This window comes from Erythrolamprus reginae, chromosome 1 (genome assembly GCF_031021105.1).
Source record: "Erythrolamprus reginae isolate rEryReg1 chromosome 1, rEryReg1.hap1, whole genome shotgun sequence".
Classification (NCBI taxonomy): domain Eukaryota; kingdom Metazoa; phylum Chordata; class Lepidosauria; order Squamata; family Dipsadidae; genus Erythrolamprus; species Erythrolamprus reginae.
Genome location: NC_091950.1, coordinates 216,109,422 through 216,127,543, shown reverse-complemented (window position 1 = coordinate 216,127,543; position 18,122 = coordinate 216,109,422). Strand labels below are relative to the sequence as shown.

General features: G+C 44.0%; 1 protein-coding gene across 1 annotated transcript in view; it reads left to right on the top strand.

The window, feature by feature from the left end:
* The window catches only part of ERBB4 (erb-b2 receptor tyrosine kinase 4), a 1,218,240-nt gene that overhangs the window by 906,366 nt on the left and 293,752 nt on the right, over window positions 1-18,122 (top strand). The window contains exons 10-12 of the mRNA XM_070732179.1: window positions 7,422-7,495; window positions 10,090-10,180; window positions 11,795-11,994. Of these exons, the coding sequence (XP_070588280.1) occupies window positions 7,422-7,495; window positions 10,090-10,180; window positions 11,795-11,994 (365 nt within the window). The remainder of the gene's footprint in view (window positions 1-7,421; window positions 7,496-10,089; window positions 10,181-11,794; window positions 11,995-18,122) is intronic.

Here is an 18,122-nt window from a genome sequence, read left to right as displayed (position 1 = left end):
AATCATCCCCAAAGATGCCCAATGGAGAACACGCAGTTGCTAAACCACCACCCAGTTTTCTGCCCCTAACCTGCCATGGAGCGGAGGTCAGATCTCTATCTTGGCCCCCCGACTCCCCCCTCTAACTGCACCAGCTCACGCAGAGACCACTGCAGGTCCTGTAAGAAAAATGGTGTTCCCCTGTTCTGACAGAGGAAGACCAGCAGCCAGGTAAAGCCACAGCTGATCTATGGTGATGCAGGGATGGGCCACTACCACCCCGCCTAACTCTCTGACTACCGTACCCAGGGCCTTAATAACTCCCCGTCTAACCCGGTGAAGGGCCCTAAGGGAAATGGCGTCCCACCAAGTGATCCTTGGGAGGATCTCGACCACACCACTTGCGTGGTGGGCCCCACAGTGCGAAGCCACTGCAGGCTTCGCGAGCCTGGCAGATCTAAAGTGGTGCAAGACCCACCACCTGGGCGCAGCAATGGAATGCCGCCCTCCCAGTACCAACTGGGCGCAGCAATGGGATGCCGCCCTCCCAGCACCAACTGGGCGCAGCAATGGGATGCCGCCGTCCCAGCACACATCTGGGCGCAGCAATGGGATGCCGCCCTCCCAGCACCAACTGGGCGCAGCAATGGGATGCCGCCCTCCCAGCACACATCTGGGCACAGCCATGGGATGCCGCCCCCCGCACCAACTGGGCGCAGCAATGGGATGCCGCCCTCCCAGCACCAACTGGGCGCAGCAATGGGATGCCGCCCTCCCAGCACACATCTGGGCGCAGCCATGGGATGCCACCCCCCGCACCAACTGGGCGCAGCAATGGGATGCCACCCTCCCAGCACCAACTGGGCGCAGCAATGGGATGCCGCCCTCCCAGCACACCTCTGGGCGCAGCAATGGGATGCCGCCCCTGGCACCGACTGGGCGCAGCAATGGGATGCCGCCCTCCCAGCCCCAACTGGGCGCAGCAATAGGATGCTGCCCTCCCAGCACCACCTGGGCGCAGCAATGGGATGCCGCCCTCCCAGGACCACCTGGGCGCAGCAATGGGATGCCGCCCTCCCAGCACCACCTGGGCGCAGCAATGGGATGCCGCCCTCCCAGCCACCGCGGTAGAAAAAACCCTTCCAACTGCACGCCTCGTCTCCCCAGCCAGACGACGGTGACCCATCCTCCCAAGGACAGTTGGGTCCTCCTGGCGGTTCAAGCTGCTGAGCGGCCGGCCCAGGATCAGTACGGTGGCCGCAGAGCAACCCGTTGGTGTCGTATTGGCATGACTACCTGGAAGATGACACAGAGAGGTCAGCTAGCCTATGACCCTGACCTAAATCCTCAGCGGGCCTAACATAACCCAAATATGCCGCTGACCACCAGCGGCAGATCTCCCGAATCCTCTGGGCCGGGAAACCAGAAAGTGCCGCGCTAGTGGCGGCGCCGATACGGAATGAAAGCGTTCCCTAGCCGGCGGGATCAATGCCTACCATTAGCCATTGCCCTGGATACTAACACCCAGAATTGATACCGGGTCAGAGGGGTACCGTCCTGATGCTTAAAAGGTATCCTTGCCCCGACCCCCTCAAGCTACAACTGTGTAACTGATCTGTCTTGGAATGTCTCACCCAAAGGGAGACCCCCCCCTGCCTAAAGGCTAGATCAGTGTACTGGAAGGCACGAAGAGACGAGTCAGCCTGTGAGGAGGCCCTGGCCTCGCTGACCCTTAGGGGCCCTAAAAACATGACGCAAGTTGCTGCCCTAAAAAGACGGGCCTCGTACAGAGTGGCACACAGACTGTCCAAAGCCTGATTAATCAGGGACAGCTGCTGAACCGTCAGGGCCCGACGAGTGTCCAGGGGTCCCCTGTTGCTCCCTCACCCAGCCTTCCAGCACCTTCCGAATGCGGAAGTCACCAGAAAAATCTGCAACCCCCCCCCCCGCCTTGGACAGAAAGGCGAGGCCGGCTAATTGTCCTAACTGAAAGGCTACGCTGCCTAAGCTGGACACAAAATTCTGCCAGGTGTTCCACTGGGGCAGGCCAACTATGGGGGTAACCCCTATCCTGCCTGAAACCCCCAAACTCCTTACCCACATGCTTGTAAGCCCTCAGGGTGCCTGGAGCCACCGAGAGGGTGAAAGCCCTGGAGGCCTCTTCTCTCCACCGCTCGGGAACCCGCCCAGGCTCCAAAGGTGGTCGGGGAATGCCTCTGGCAACTCTCGGGCCCACTGGGCCAGGGTCCGAAACCCAGACAACTGACCACGGGACAAGGCGTCAGCAACCCCGTTATCTAACCCGGGGACATGTCTGGCCAAAAACAATGTGTTTAGGGACAAGGACCTGTGCACAAAATGGCGGACAAGCCGCATGACCCTGTCGCTCTTAGAGGACAGGGCGTTCACAACATGGACAACCGCTAAGTTGTCGCACCAAAAATGCACAGTCTTGTCCCCCAAACTGCTCCCCCCAGAGCACTAAGGCCACTATCAGGGGAAAGAGCTCTAAAAAGGTCAAATCCCTAACCAGGGAAGAGGCGCTCCATTCCGGAGGCCAAGCCGACCAGCACCACTGGTCACCTAACACTACCCCAAAACCACAAGTCCCCGCGGCATCGGAGCAGAGCTGCAACTCAGCTTCCAAAAGAAGCTCGTGCCTCCAAAAAGACAGCCCATTAAATTGTTCTAAAAACTCCCGCCATACGCAGAGGTCAGCCCTGACCCCCACGCATAAGCGGGTACGATGATGGGGCAAACGGAGCCCCTTCATCGCAGCGTATAACCTCCTAGAAAAGGCCCTGCCCGGCACAATGACCCGGCAGGCAAAATTATGTATCCCAGCTAGTTCCCGGAGCTGCCGAAGAGTGACCTTCCTGCAGCCCGGAACCGCATCGAGCTTACCCCTGATTTTAGTCAACTTGTCCAGGGCCAATCTAGAAGATTGCTCCTCTGAGTCCAATTCAATACCAAGGAAGGTAATCCTGGTGGTGGGGCCTTCGGTCTTCTCAGAGGCTAAAGGCACCCCCAACTGAGCACAAAGGGCTCCAAAGTCCCACATTAGAGCAAAGCATTGCTCTGAACGCGCAGGCCCCGCCAACAAGAAATCATCAAGGTAGTGAACGACCGAGCCCAGACCACTGCGCCTCCTGAGCGCCCACTCCAAGAAGGTGCTAAAGCTCTCAAAAGAGAGCATGAGACAGAGCAACCCATGGGTAAAGCCCTGTGCACATAAAAACCACCTTCGAAATGGAAGCCCAACAGCTCGAAGCTGTCTGGGTGAATGGGGAGGAGCCGGAATGCTGACTTAACGTCGCATTTACCCATAAGGGCTCCAACCCCACACTCCCTTACCATGGCCACGGCCGCATCAAAGGACGCGTACCGGACTGAACAAAGTTCGTCAGGAATGAAATCATTCACTGATTCCCCTTTAGGAAAAGACAAGTGGTGAATCAACCTAAATTCACCACTCGCCTTTTTGGGGACCACCCCTAATGGGGACACCCTAAGATTCGGGAAGGGCGGCTCTGGGAAGGGCTCCAGGACCCTCCCCTCGGCCACCTCCTTCGCTATTTTGGACCGAACAATGTCTTCATGTCCTACAATTGACCTGAGGTTGTCGGACATGAAGGCTTGCCTAACCCCCATGTAAGGGATCCTGAATCCCTTTGAGAAACCTAGCAAGAGAGCAGCCGCTCTCGAGCGAGGGTGGTAGTCCCTCAACCAACCCTCAAGTGTTTTTAAATTAATTGGGCCGGGCCCCTTTTCCCACAGTAGGTGGGGGTTGTTCCCTGGACCCCCTCCCCTCCTAACCGTCCCCTTTTAGGGGCAGGGGCACATCGAAGTGGCATGGGAACCCCCGCCTTCCCGCACGCATGGCTGTACTTACAAAAAAGGGGCGAAACAAGCCCCCTTGCAGCAAACCCATGACATGCGGTGAACGGGTCCCACACTGTGGTGGCCAAATACCTAATACCCCTGGCCCTGACGGGTAAGCCATCAAAAGGGGCCGAGGCACTACGGCCTGCGTTGGCGGGGTCCAACCCACCCGCCCCCGACATACCAGGCCCTAGTAGAAAAGCTGCCCCAGGGGCCTGTGCCCCCGCAGTAGGAGCCGGCGGGGGTCAAACCTGGTTACAGGTGTCCCCCCGAAAACCCCAAGAAACTGGGACCGGGTGGCACCAACCCCATTCCTTCCAGCAGGACCCCCCGGGGGCCCCTTCCTGGTCAGCCCTGGCCGAGCTACCGGCTGGGCTACCAAAATATGTAAATAATTAATGTTGACCATAATATATATATATAAATATATTAATTAATTATAATTAGCAGTATTAGCAGTCTTATTATTATTATTATTATTGTTTTACACCATCGTTTCTATTTTTTGACACAAAAGAGGGCAGCAATTGGCCTCCCCCCAAACAGGCAGCGCAGCAGCAGGAAGCTGCCGCCAAGGGCCTAACTGCCCTCCGTTCAGGGGCCACGAACCCGAGGGGGGGCCGCACACGCGAGCCCTGCCCGATCCCCCCACGCTCCCGAGGGGGCGACCAGAACGATCCCTCCCCGGACGCCATAGAGGGGGCAACAGCCGAAACAGCACAAGGCCCAGCTTTCCCGCCGGACCTGAAGCCCCCAGACCGTTCCACGAGCCTCCGAATGAGGCCCTCAAAATGGCAGCCGCAACACGTCGTGGCTGAAAAGGGGGTCTTTCCCCCGCTGCTCGCAACAAGCACCAGTCGCCTCAAGCCTCCGACGAGGCTTCCAAAGTGACGGCCGTCTCCACGCGGCCGCCGAAAAAGGCTCCAAGAGCAGACAGCCAAGTGTCTGCTCTGTTGACGTAGTCCGGGCGAACCGGCCAAACCCGGGCCTGCACGCCCTTTTATAGGGCTGGCAAGCCCCGCCCGGACACGTCAGCAATCAGGCCACCCTGGCCTGATTCTCGGCCGAAGTCTCGCAATCTCGTGAGACTTCAGCCGAGATCCAAGATGGCGGCTGCCATGTGTCCGGTGTCGTCCCGACCCTCCTGCAAAAGGCACCGGCGGGTAAGTCCACCGGTGCTATTCTCTGGATACCTATGGGCTTAGATAACCCTAAGCAAAACAACACAATGATTCCTTGATCGTTGGTTTAATTATATTTAATTAATAGGAACACTGGATTAGTATAGCATAGCCCCAGAAAGACATGAAAAGAAATGAAAAAGTAAAACTGCAGCAAGACTGCATATCTTTTATGTAATATTTGAATAAGTCTTCAAATAATCAATTCTGATTATTCAAGAATTCATATCCAACATTAGCCCAAATGAAATGGATTGAAAATACACTGGGTTCATGGTTTGCATTTATTGTGATGAATCAGCAATACAGATAATATTCCAATCCGCTTGCTGAAAAATCCCTTTTCAATAAAGATATTGTACAAAGCCTTTGGTTATCTATTCTCCCTTTTTAAACCAGAAGATAAGCTTATTCTGTTTTTAGGTATACTGATTTCTGTCTTTACTAAGTTCGGATACTGATTTCTGTCTTTACTAGGAGTTCATTATGTTCACCAATAAGTTTCAGAATAACTGGCCTCAGAGTGGCTAGTCATGCCTCTACACTTCCATTTTTCTTCTAGTAATTTGATTAATTTACATTTTGTGCAAATACAATTTGAGCCCCCTATGGGCTGGAAAACAAATAATGGCACGCCTGTTGCACATAATTAAATTGTGTTAGTCTATTACTTCTAGTTATTCTTCATACAAATGCTTCCAGTAAATTCAAGGTTAACTAATTTTTATCTTGTGGCAGTAGTGGCATTATTTATAATTCCACAGGAAGCAGCCAAAAAGTGGTTTTTGTCTTGTGATTTTTCTGTTGTGGGTCAGTTTATAATTCCAAAAAAGGAATTACAAATTTTTATAATGAAAAATAGTCAGATCTAAATAAGTGGTTGGCTTTCAAACTAAATTGTATACATTAAAATACTTACTTCAATCCTCCCTCTCCAAAAACTTGATTTCATGATAAACTTCCTGAATTTATCTTCGCTGCTTCCCAAGTGTATTTTCATGCCCCCACCCCCTTGAATCTTTCCCTTGAATCGTAATCTTCAGCCCAAACAACAAGACCCAAGTGACTTGCTGAATTGAGAGATCAATTCCCCTCTTTTTCTCCCTCCTGTCATTGGCATCCCCAAAGCTTCAGAGCAGGTGGGTTTGAATGGATACGGGGATCAATCTTTTGCTTGCAAATCTAGAGTGATAACATTACAATCCAAATCTTATAACAGCTTACTTTTAAATATATTAAACATGACAGTACACATATTTTAAAGAGGAAAAACAAAGTTGATGTCATCTGTATATTGTTTAGACAGGTACAAATGGCAAGGATATTCTTCAAAAATGTCAGTTTATATGCTTCTTTATTAACCATTAGGGTAGAGCAACAGATAAACACACTGTTGGAATTATAGTGTCTATGGCATGCCTTCATATAGGAATCTGGATGTAATTTATTAAGACTTTAGCCCTAACTGAATTAATGCACCCAGCTGCTAGGGAATACTTATTTGTTTCAGCAGGTATTTAAAGGCAAATTAATTAAATATATAACTGTTGCAGTTTTCCACATCCTGAAAAATAAATTAACTTTTTCTATTCAGAAATATTTAACAGATAAAAATTAAACTTTGTGGAACAATTTTAGTCCAATCCTAAAACGGATTCAAAATATAAATAAAATACAGTGACCATGAAAATAAATTCTGGCTGATCAAATAAGTAATGGTATTTTGTATTCTTTATTAGCTCTAATAGATGGAAACACGAGGAGAAAAACCAGTGCTGGCAAGAACAGCATTAATTCTGTCAATACATCATTTAGAAATGTAAGATGAACATGATGTCCACATAACAAATTTTAATTTGAGTTGGAAAACAATTCAGCCTCATGCTTCTCTCTTCTCCTTTTCTTTCCTCCCACAAAGAAGTCTAAGCTTTTATCTCATTATCCACTTATGTAAATGCTTTTTTTTCTGATGAGAAAAAATAGTAGGGAAGAAAAAAGAAAGTAAGATTTATTCTCTCCCCTGTTCACTAGAATCAAGTATGCATGGAAAATGTAATTGTGTGAAGGATATCCTTTTGGAAAACTACAATTTCCAGCTCTATCTAGAGCTGGAATATTGAGAGGGCAACTCCTTTTTTTGCTGGTGGTAGCACCAGGGACCTCAGTGGATTGGAGGTTTGTGAGCAGTTGAAAGCTCTTGGAGACTTATGTAGATTTAGACAATTTGGCACCTGCAATTTAAGGTGTGAACTGATTTAAATTGTCAGAAAATGCTCTTCCTGGTTAGGAAAGGATAAAGATACCACATAAGATTTGGGGTAAATCCGTCTGCATAATTTCGTACTTAAATTACCACAATGTGTCATTGCTATCTTCCAGTGATCCATATCACACAATTGAAGCGATTGACCCGCAGAACTTACATGTCTTCCAAACAGTAAGAGAGATAACTGGTAAGCTACATAATTTGAGCTGTCTATGTATTTCTTAAAATGAAGAAATTCTTAACATACAGTATTTTCCTTTTAGGCCACAAATTCACAAGATGGCCCTGATAAATTATAGATAGTCCTCCATGTATAATTTTTTGCTTAACAATGGTTAGAATTAATGATGGTCATATAATAACAATGTGGGCTTTTGCCTGTTGATCAATTGCTGCATTCTGCAGTAACATGAATGCAGTTTGTGATGGGTTTTTTGCTGGTTTGTGGCAAAATCACTGTCTAAAGTGGAAAGTAAAGTGCATGACTCAACTTATGACCATGGTGATTCAACTTACCATATTTTTGGAGTATACGATGTACCTTTGTCCCCACTAAGAGAATGTGGGTATGTCTTATACACCAAAATACAGCCATTTTTGACCTCCCAAAGCCCCACCCTCATTTTCCCCCAAAAAATGTGGTGTGCAGAGGGTTTGGGAGGCCTGCAGAGCATTTCTGAGAGCCTGACAAAGGCAAAAATACTTTCATTTTTGTGAAAAAAATGGGCGAAAAATGGGCCATTTTTTGCAAAAACAGGGGCACTTGTGCCCTCCCCCAGCCCCCAGGAGCTCTCTGCAGGCCTCCAAAACCCTCTGCCCACTCCATTTTTACAAAAAAAGGGTGAAAAATATTTGTTTCTGCAAACAAATGGGGTGCACAGAGGATTTGGGAGGCCTGCAGTGAGTTCTTGGGATAGAGGAGGACAAATACTTTTTTTTCTTATTTACCGCTTTAAAATCTTAATGAATCTTATTCACCAGTGTGTCTTATAGTCAGAAAAACAGGGAAAAGAGAGAGAGAAAGAAAGAAAAGGGAAAGAGAAGTAGAGAGGAAGGAGGGAGGGAGGGAGGGAAGGAAGGAAGGAAGGAAGAGGTGAGAAATGGAGGGAACAAGGAAGAAAGGAAGGAGGAAGAATGAAATGAATGGAGGGATGGAGAAAGGAAGGACTTTTTTTTGGGGGGGGGGGTATTTTTCTCTCAACATACACTCAAACAATACAGTGCACCATCTAATTTTCCATGAATAAAATGCAGTGCCATAAGTAACTAATATCAATCATCAAAAAGGTTGCAAAAGATTTTTTTCTGATTTTGTCATCCAGTTACATACATTTTCTTTTAATTAAATTCCACCCTTAATGTTCCTTCAAAAAGTAAAACACCAAGTATATTTCTAGCTTATTAACCATTATGCCAAAGTGCTTCCTTCTTTATTTATACATTTTTCTATAAACCAAGAAAACCTTGTATAGCCAATCAGATGTTAACAAAAGAAAAAAAACCATAAACATATATGAATTTCAGACTTCTTCCCCCCCTCTAAATAGTACATTTCCCGAATCCCAAATTAAAAATTATTTCAGCCCCTTTAACATTTAGCCAATTAATACTTACGTATCTATATTTCTTACTTAATTATTAATCTTAAATTTCAGTCAATTTGAGAAAAGAAAAAAAAGAAAAAAAATCTAAATATACAATCAATTAAAATCATTAACATCATTAATCTCCCCAGCAATTCTAAGTTCAATTCCATTTATGCATTCATCCAAATCAGTATCACCTACTACATATCTTATTATAATCAATACTTCTAACCGTTCAAAGTCACAACGACCCTGAAAAAAGTGACGTATGCCCCCTTTTCACACTTACGGGCTTTGCAGCAGCCACACAATTGTGTGATCAAAACTTGGCCGCTGTTTCATATTTATGACTGTTGCTGTGTCTTGACATTATGTGACCCCCTTTTGCAACCATCTCACAATAAAGACAATGGGGGAAGGGAGGCAGAGAAGTCAGATTCGTTTAACAACCAGGTTTCTAACCAATCTATACCAAGGCATGAAAATGTGCCACTCAGACATTATACTTTTCCGCTCACACCGAAAAAAAATTAGAGGGAACATCGATCAGCTCTTTTCCAGTCCTCTGATAGTTCCCTGATGCTCCAGGAGTACAGAAAGATTCTGCTCAGTAGTTCCGAGATCACATCTCCCTCAGAAACCTGAGATGTAAACAATCTGATTCCAATGATTTGAACATGTCCAAGTAGTTCCAAATTCTCCACCATAGAGAGTGAGATGCACTTACTCTGCCAAAACTCCGAGGCTGCTGTGGGTTACTTTAAAATTTCAATTCTTTTGAATTATCCTATTCCAGCTTGAGCTCTAAAATTCATCAAACTATGATGGTCATCCCTACTATATACTATCTTCTCTCTTCAGTTTTTGTTTTATGTTTCAATGAAAAATTCTTATTTATACTAATATATATTATTTAATGTTGTATATTAATTAAGCCATCGTGCTTACAGTATATTAGCCTTTACAGGGCCTTTGTTATTATTTTATTGGGTTTGGAGGGTTTTTCTCCCCAGTTATTTTGTAAACAACTGTCTCCCCTATGGAGAAGATTATGGGGAATAACCTCTGCTCTAAATTTACAGATTAGACATCTCCAAATGTTCTCTGCTCTTTATACAAACAATTTTCAAGTATGAAATGCTGCCATAATTGCAACAGGCACATTTTCTAACTCCTCTGATTTAATCTTCCGCAGGATTCCTGAATATACAATCCTGGCCTGAAAATATGACAGATTTTAGTGTGTTTTCAAATCTGGTAACTATTGGTGGAAGAGCATTATATAGGTAAGATATACATATATAAATATATGTAACATATTTTGTTGAAGGGAGAGAGACTACTATATATCTATTTGGGGCTTATTTGCCTTCAACAGGTAGCCATACCATTTTACTGGGATTTGAACCTCCATGGCTTGCACTAGCTGCTGATCGATTTCCGATCACAATTCAAAGTGTTGGAGTGTAGAAGTGCCTTCTACCACACGAATCCCAGCGGCTGATAAGGTCCCACAGAGTTGGCCTTCTCCAGGTCTTGTTGACTAAACAATGTCATTTGGCAGGCCCCAGGGGAAGAGCCTTCTCTGTGGTGACCCCGGCCCTCTGGAATCAACTCCCCCCAGAGATTAGAACTGCCCCCACCCTCCTTGTCTTTTGCAAATTACTTAAGAACCACCTGTATCGCCAGGCATGGGGGAACTGAGACATCTCCCCCAGGCTTTTTATATTTTATGTTTGGTATGCGTGTGTTGCATGGTTTTTAAATGATGCGGTTTTTAGATGTTTTTAATATTAGATTTGTACCCGAGTCTTCGGAGAGGGGGGCATACAAATCTAATAAATTATTATTATTATTATTATTATTATTATTATTATTAATTATCCATCTTATATTTAATATCCTATTAATATCCTCTTGCACTTTTTGCCAAAACCTCTGCACTACTGGGCATTCCCATAGCATATGCATGAACACTGCTTTATCTTGGCACCCATGCCAACAAATACCTTTAACATTCTGCTTAAAATGTGCAAGTTGAACGGGTGTGTAATACCACTTATGTAATATTTTCCTTCTCATTTCCCCAACTCTTGTATTCTTAGTTTTCCTTATATTCACTACTATATTTTTCATCTCTTGCACCTCTACTTGTATCTCATTTTGCCACCATTTAGTCAATCCTTGGATCACATCCCCGTCTGACTGCACTAACATCTTACATATATTGCTTGCTTGTACCTTTGTACCCTCACTTTTTTCTCTTATTATTTTCTCTAACTCTATCTCCTCCCTAAATAGTGCTTCTTTATTATCCCTCTCATTCAGATATTTACATATTGCATTTGTTTTTAGCCATCTTTCCTTACCCAACCACCATTCTATACGATTTCTACTTGGCCTCCCATCCTTCTCATATAGCTGTTCTATCTTAGTTATCCATCTTCCCTTCAACTCTCCTATAACCCTATTTAAATTTGTTTCATTATCTCTATTTATTACATAAAGCGATGACATCACATTTATTACATTTCTAATTGGTTCACTTATTTTCCTTCCCTTCACAAATCCATATTGATCCTCTTCACTTATTTTTGGTAAAATATTTTCAAGTCTATTTGCCAATATCTTCATAAATATTTTATAATCTTGATTTGCCAAGCTGATAGGACGGTAGGACCCAGGCTCTCTTAAATCTTGATAAATCTTCGGGATAGTAACAATCCCTGAAAGCTTCCATGTCTGCAGGATATCATGTCATGTGATTGAATGGTGTAAAAATGAAGAGAAGGGGCCTGCTTTTCCATTCTTTTAGCTTCAGATTCTTAAAATAACGGGATAGGTTTCTAACTCACATATGCACAACACATGGATTTGTTGTTTTCTTTTTCTTTTTCCAGTGGTCTTTCTTTGCTTATTCTCAAGCAGCAAGGAATTAGATCTTTCCAGTTCCAGTCCCTGAAACACATCAGTGCTGGGAATGTCTACATAACTGACAACAATAACTTATGCTACTATCATACTATCAACTGGACCAGCCTCTTCAGCTCACCTAACCAGAAAACTGTCATCCACAGAAATAAGAGGGCTGAGAACTGTAGTAAGTATTTTACTCTTGGTTGGTTAACTTAATCTCTTTCTCTCTCTCTCTCTCCCTCTGATCCTCTCTCATTTAGAAGTAGAAAATGGTGATTACTTACTTTGTCAAACAAGATATAACCTAGACAACTTGCACAAACATCTAATATTGTTGTATTTGAGGATGTATTGGAAATTTCATAATAAACCTACTTTTTTGAAAATATTCACAAGGATATTTTATTCAGCAGAACAGTGAAACCTTTTCAATAACCTTTTCTAAGAACAGGAGTTCTTATTTTGACTATTCTATCTTAATAATTCTCCCAGCCACTTTTAAAATAGATCTTCTTGAATGCATAGACAGGGATCTTCTTCTGTTCATATTGCTACAATGAATATAAGAAAGGTGCCACATGTATCATTTGGCCCTGAAATCTCTGCTGTCACTTTCACACAGTCAGCTTTTTAAAAAGATGCTAGATTCTTCCCCATCTGCACATGCACTAGGAAAGGATCCTTCCCCATCTGCGCATATGTTGGTAGTTCAGTTCAGTGGAGCTACTTGATTGCAGCCTGCTGCAATAGAGGAAGTCCAGGCTGACCTATGTTTATTTTTATTGATTGATTGATTTTGTCCAATACACAATTAGGGTTTTACTTTACACATAGTAAAATATATATGAAAGTTATAGATATACTCATAGTAAAATATATCTAAGAAAGAATAGAAGAGAAGATATAGGAATAAAACATAATGAAAGAATAGAAGAAGAGATATAGGAATAGAAGAAAGGTATAGGAGATATAGGAGAGCAATAGGACAGGGGATGGAAGACACTTATGCATGCCCCTTACTGACCTCTTAGGAATCTGGATAAATCAACCGTGGATAATCTAAGGGTAAAGTGTTGGGGGTTTGGGGATGACACTATGGAGTCCGGTAATGAGTTCCACGCTTCAACAACTCAGTTACTGAAGTCATATTTTTTACAGTCAAGTTTGGAGCGGTTAATATTAAGTTTAAATCTGTTGTGTGCTCTTGTGTTGTTGTGGTTGAAGCTGAAGTAGTCGCCGACAGGCAGGACATTGCAGCATATGATCTTGTGGGCAATATTTAGATCTTGTTTAAGGCGTCTTAGTTCTAGGCTTTCTAGGCCCAGGATTGAAAGTCTAGTCTCGTAGGGTATTCTGTTTTGAGTGGAGGAGTGAAGGGCTCTTCTGGTGAAGTATCGTTGGACATTTTCAAGGGTGTTGCTGTCTGAGATGCGATATGGGTTCCAAACGGATGAGCTGTATTCAAGGATAGGTCTGGCAAAAGTTTTGTAAGCTCTGGTAAGTAGTGTGAGATTGCCAGAGCAGAAGCTACATAGGATTAGGTTTACAACTCTTGAAGCCTTCTTGGCTATGTTGTTGCAGTGGGCTTTGGCACTTAAATCTTTTGTTATTAGTATACCGAGGTCTTTAATCAAGTGGGGGTTATCTGTGATAATTTGATTATTCAGTTCGTATTTGGAGTTCAGATTCTTTTTCCCAATGTGTAGGACAGAGCATTTGCTAGTTGACATTTGGAGTTGCCATGCGTTAGACCACTCAGAAACAGAGTTCAGGTCTTTTTGGAGAGTAGATTTGTTATCGGTGGTGTTGAAGAGTTTTACATCATTGGCAAGGAGGACAAAGTTGCTTGTGATGTCATCGCAAAGGTCATTGATGTAGAGAATGAAGAGCGTTGGTCCCAGTACACTACCTTGGGGAACACCGCTTTTAACTGGGATGGGGGTGGATATGGTGCTTCCTATTTTGACCACTTGTTGTCTGTTTGACAGGAATGCTGTAATCCAGCTGTGGAGGGATCCTGAGATGCCATAGGATTTGAGTTTTAGGAGTAGTTTGTCGTGGACCACTGAATCAAAGACTTTGCAGAAGTCGATATAAATTGCATCTATGGATTTCCCTTGATCTAGATGAGTTGTCCATATATTTTTGCAGTGGAGGAGCTGCAGATTGCAGGATAGTTTTTTTCTGAATCCAAATTGTTTGTTAGAGAGCAAATGATTTTGCATGGGACACAGCATAGTGATATTGGTCTGCAGTTATCAACAAGAGAGGGGTCTCCTTTTTTGAAGATGGGGATGACCATTGCTTTCGACCATAGCTAAGGAAGTGTGCTGGTTCTGAAGGATTTTTTGAAAATTATGCTTAGTGATTCAGCTATGGCAGAAGAGAGCTTATGTTGTGCATATGTGAGTGGATCCTCCAAAGGAATAATGTTTCTCCCACTGCCGGCAGAAAGGAAGTGCTCTATTCGTTCTGGGATGTTCTCTTGGCGGTGGGAGAAGGAACTTCTCCCACCACCTGGAGAAAGGAAGCACTTTACTCACTCTGGGCTGCCTAGAGCAAATAAAGCCCTTCCTTTTTCTGGGTGGTGGGAGAAGTTTCCTTCTCCCACCACCCGGAGAATGGAAGCACCCAGAGAAAGGAAGGGCTTTATTCGCTCTATGCTGCCCAGAATTAGTAAAGTGCTTCCATTTTCCAAGAAGTGGGAGAAGCTTCTGACAAATTTGGACTCTTTTGCAATAGAGGAAGGTGGGGCAGGGAGCTAAATAGTGACCATTGCAGAGTTCTCTGGCAACACTTGTCAAATTAACTCGCTTTTGGATTATCTTGCCTACAGAATGTAAGTGATCTATCCTTTATTATCCTTTATACTTTTGTTATATCAATCCCAAGAAGCATTTTATTTTAGGAATTTTTCTATTCCCAGGAGATTTTCAATGTATTACCTCATAATCTTATTTTAAAACCATTAGCTTCTAGTATGTTACATAGTGTACTGATGGGATGCTTTTATAGTACAAATATATCGGCTTAATTTTGCCTTATATTACTGAGGTGTGAAACATAGTAGCAGTCTCAATTCACACTGCTTTTTCACCATTGTGATATGCTAAATCCCAAGGCTGATTCAGAATGTTTTAGAATATATTTTATTTATTTGTCAAAACATGTATAAGATAATAGATATGGTATAAACATAAACAAAAGCAAGTAAGTAGGGAGGTACCTCTACCTAAGAACGCCTCTAAAGAACTTTTCTATATAAGAACCAGGTGTTCAAGATTTTTTTTGCTTCTTATTTATTTATTTATTTATTTATTTATTCGATTCTTATGCCGCCCTTCTCCTTAGACTCAGGGTGGCTTACAACATGTTAGCAATAGCACTTTTTAACAGAGCTAGGCTATTGCCCCCGCAATCCAGGTCCTCATTTTACCCACCTCAGAAGGATGGAAGGCTGAGTCAACCTTGAGCCGGTGATGAGATTTGAACCGCTGACCTTCAGATCTACAGTCAGATTCAGTGGCCTGCAGTACAGCACTCTACCTGCTGCGCCACCCCAGTTCTTCTTAAGAACCATTTTCTACTTAAGAACCCAAGCTTGGAAAAATTTCCGAAGAAATTTGAGAGTGGCATGAAGGCACGGCCAGTTTCCTGCCATTCCCCTTTTAATTGGTCTTTTTTGGGCTGCCGGAGGAGCCTTTCGGTGGTGCTTAAGGATGCTTTGGCAGTCCAGAGGGAATAAACCTCTGCCAGCGCCCAGAAAAAAGAAACAGTCTCTTTGTTATGGGCAGTCCAGAGCGAACAAAGCATTTTCCTTTCTCTGGGTGCTTAGAGAGGGAATAAACCACTTCGCTGTGGTGATTCCCTTGAACTGCCTCCCATAAGCCCAGTGTGAGGTTGCCTCACAGAGCATCTGGGCATGGAAAGGCAAAGGGGGGCACTTCGCCCCGGCTGGATCAACTTGGCTTCAGCCAAACCGAGGAGTCACCACAGTGAAGGAAAAGTGCCGGCTACAAAGAGAGCAAGCGAGAGGAGAGGGGAGCCCTTCAGCATGGGAAGGAAGAGGAAACAGGTAGCAGCAGCAGCCGCCTTTCAGTCAAAGGAGCGGGAGATTCCCCCCTCTCGCTCGCCTGGGTTTCTCTCTCTGGCACAATGTATGGGAGGCAGCCTTGCACCAGGTGTATGGGAGGTGCGTGCTCCTCCTCGCTGCCTCAGAATCCCTCTTTTTTTTAAAGCCTTAAAGTTTTAGATTTTTTTGATTCCCCTCACCTCACCTTCTTCCTTCAGCAGTGACTGTCCTCCTCCCCTTCTTCCTCCTCCTCCTCCCACCCAAATTCTGAGCTTTTATCTCTTTCATTTTTGCTTTTACATTGATTCCTGTGGGAAAAATTGCTTCTACTTACAAACTTTTCTACTTAAGAACCTGGTCATGAAACAAATTAAATTAGGTAAATTTGGACAATAGAACAATAGGACAGGGATGGTAGGCACAATGGTGCACTTCTTTTTTCATGTGACTGCTGAATTTAATAATATTCTTCACAAAACAAAGGTACAGCACTTAAATGACAGTCCAGGTACAAACAAGCAAACAAATCATATTAGGAACCAGTCAATATAAATGTAAGGCTACAAGCCACAAAGTTACAGTCATACAGCCAGTGAAGGGCTACCAAAATTTTTACTACCACACTGTGGTATGCAGGACACCCTGCATTTTCTTTCAACATCTTTCAGTGCAAATTGGGTGCTCTGAGATTGAGCTCCATTTTCGCTACCCCACTGCGTCCCCCCCATCTGGGCAGCAGCCCACCTCTGCATACAGCCATTTGTGGGAGGAAAAGGGTGATGGGAGCAACAAGGAGACTAATAGTAGTGCACACTTAGGAAATAGTTCGACAGTGTTAAGGGAATTATTTGTTTAACAGAATGATGGAGTTTGGGAAAAACTGTTCTTATGTCTAGTTATTCTGGTGTGCAATGCTATATAGTGTTGTTTTGAGGGTAGGAGTTGAAGTAGTTTGTGTCCAGGATGTGAGGTTTCTGTAAATATTTTTACGGCCCTCTTTTTGACTCGTGAAGTATACAGGTCCTGAATGGAAGGCAGGTTGGTAGCAATTGTTTTTCTGCAGTTCTAATTATCCTCTGACGTCTCTGTCTGTCTTCTTGGGTTGCAGAACCAAACTAGATAGTTATAGAGGTGCAGATGACAGACTCAATAATTCTTCTGTAGACTGTATTAGGAGCTCCTGGGCAGTTTGAGCTTTATTTACTCCCATAAGGCTCCAACTTTTCTCCAACTTTCACATGGGAGAAAGAAGGAAGCTTACAAGTAATTCTCAACTTATGACCACAATTGAGCCCAACATTTTCATCGCCTGGACTACTTGGGTTTGATTTGCCTTGAGGACACCCCTCCCCCCATTATGTGCAAGCCATCCACACCTGGCCACATGACCTTCAAGCCATTCCCACCCATCACATGACATCTGTCACATGACAGGCAAGCCACTCTTACCCAATCACATGACCATCAAGCCACACCCACAAAATAAGTCATGCCCACAGTGTGGTAGTAAAAAATTTGGTGGCCCATTACTGCATAGAACATATAAGAAGGGTTATTTATTGTAGTTGCAATAGGATCTACACTTGGATTCACAGGTCATTTTCTTAAATTAGCTGCATACTGTTTCCCAAGAAACAGTTGTTCAAAGGTCAGAGATTTTCAACAGAAATAGAGACACAGCATATAGGTATAATAAGTCCATATCTTTTTTGGCAGAGGGAAGGGATGAACCGATCCTCCTCATTGTCCTTTGAACTACCCTTAGTTTGCAATTTCATCTGATTTCTGTGCAGAATATCTGCCTTTCAGATAACGGCTTGGCAGTTTGGGAGCGAGGATGGGTTAGAAATTTGGAATTTTAATTTTAAGGATTTCATTTTAAGGATTCTAATCTCTGCCAGTTTCTCATTGACATCTCAGTATCATCTCTGATGATTTAGAGATAGAAAAAGAGGTTGGTTTAAAAGTCTACCGCTTCATTTTTGCATGAGTTTTTAAACCTTTTTTAAAAAAATCAGCATATTTTGGTATTGCTGGTTTTTGTTTACAAATAGCACTGCCCTACAAAGTTATCTTCATATTAATATTGTGCGGCAGATTAGGCAGGGAAATGGTGTCCTCGTGACTTCCAGGCATGGCTGTTCTGCTCTTCCCCTGCACTATGTCATCAACATTATTCCTTGTTATGGCTAAGGGATGCTAAGAGATGTAAATACTAGTAAAGATAGCAAAATAAAATA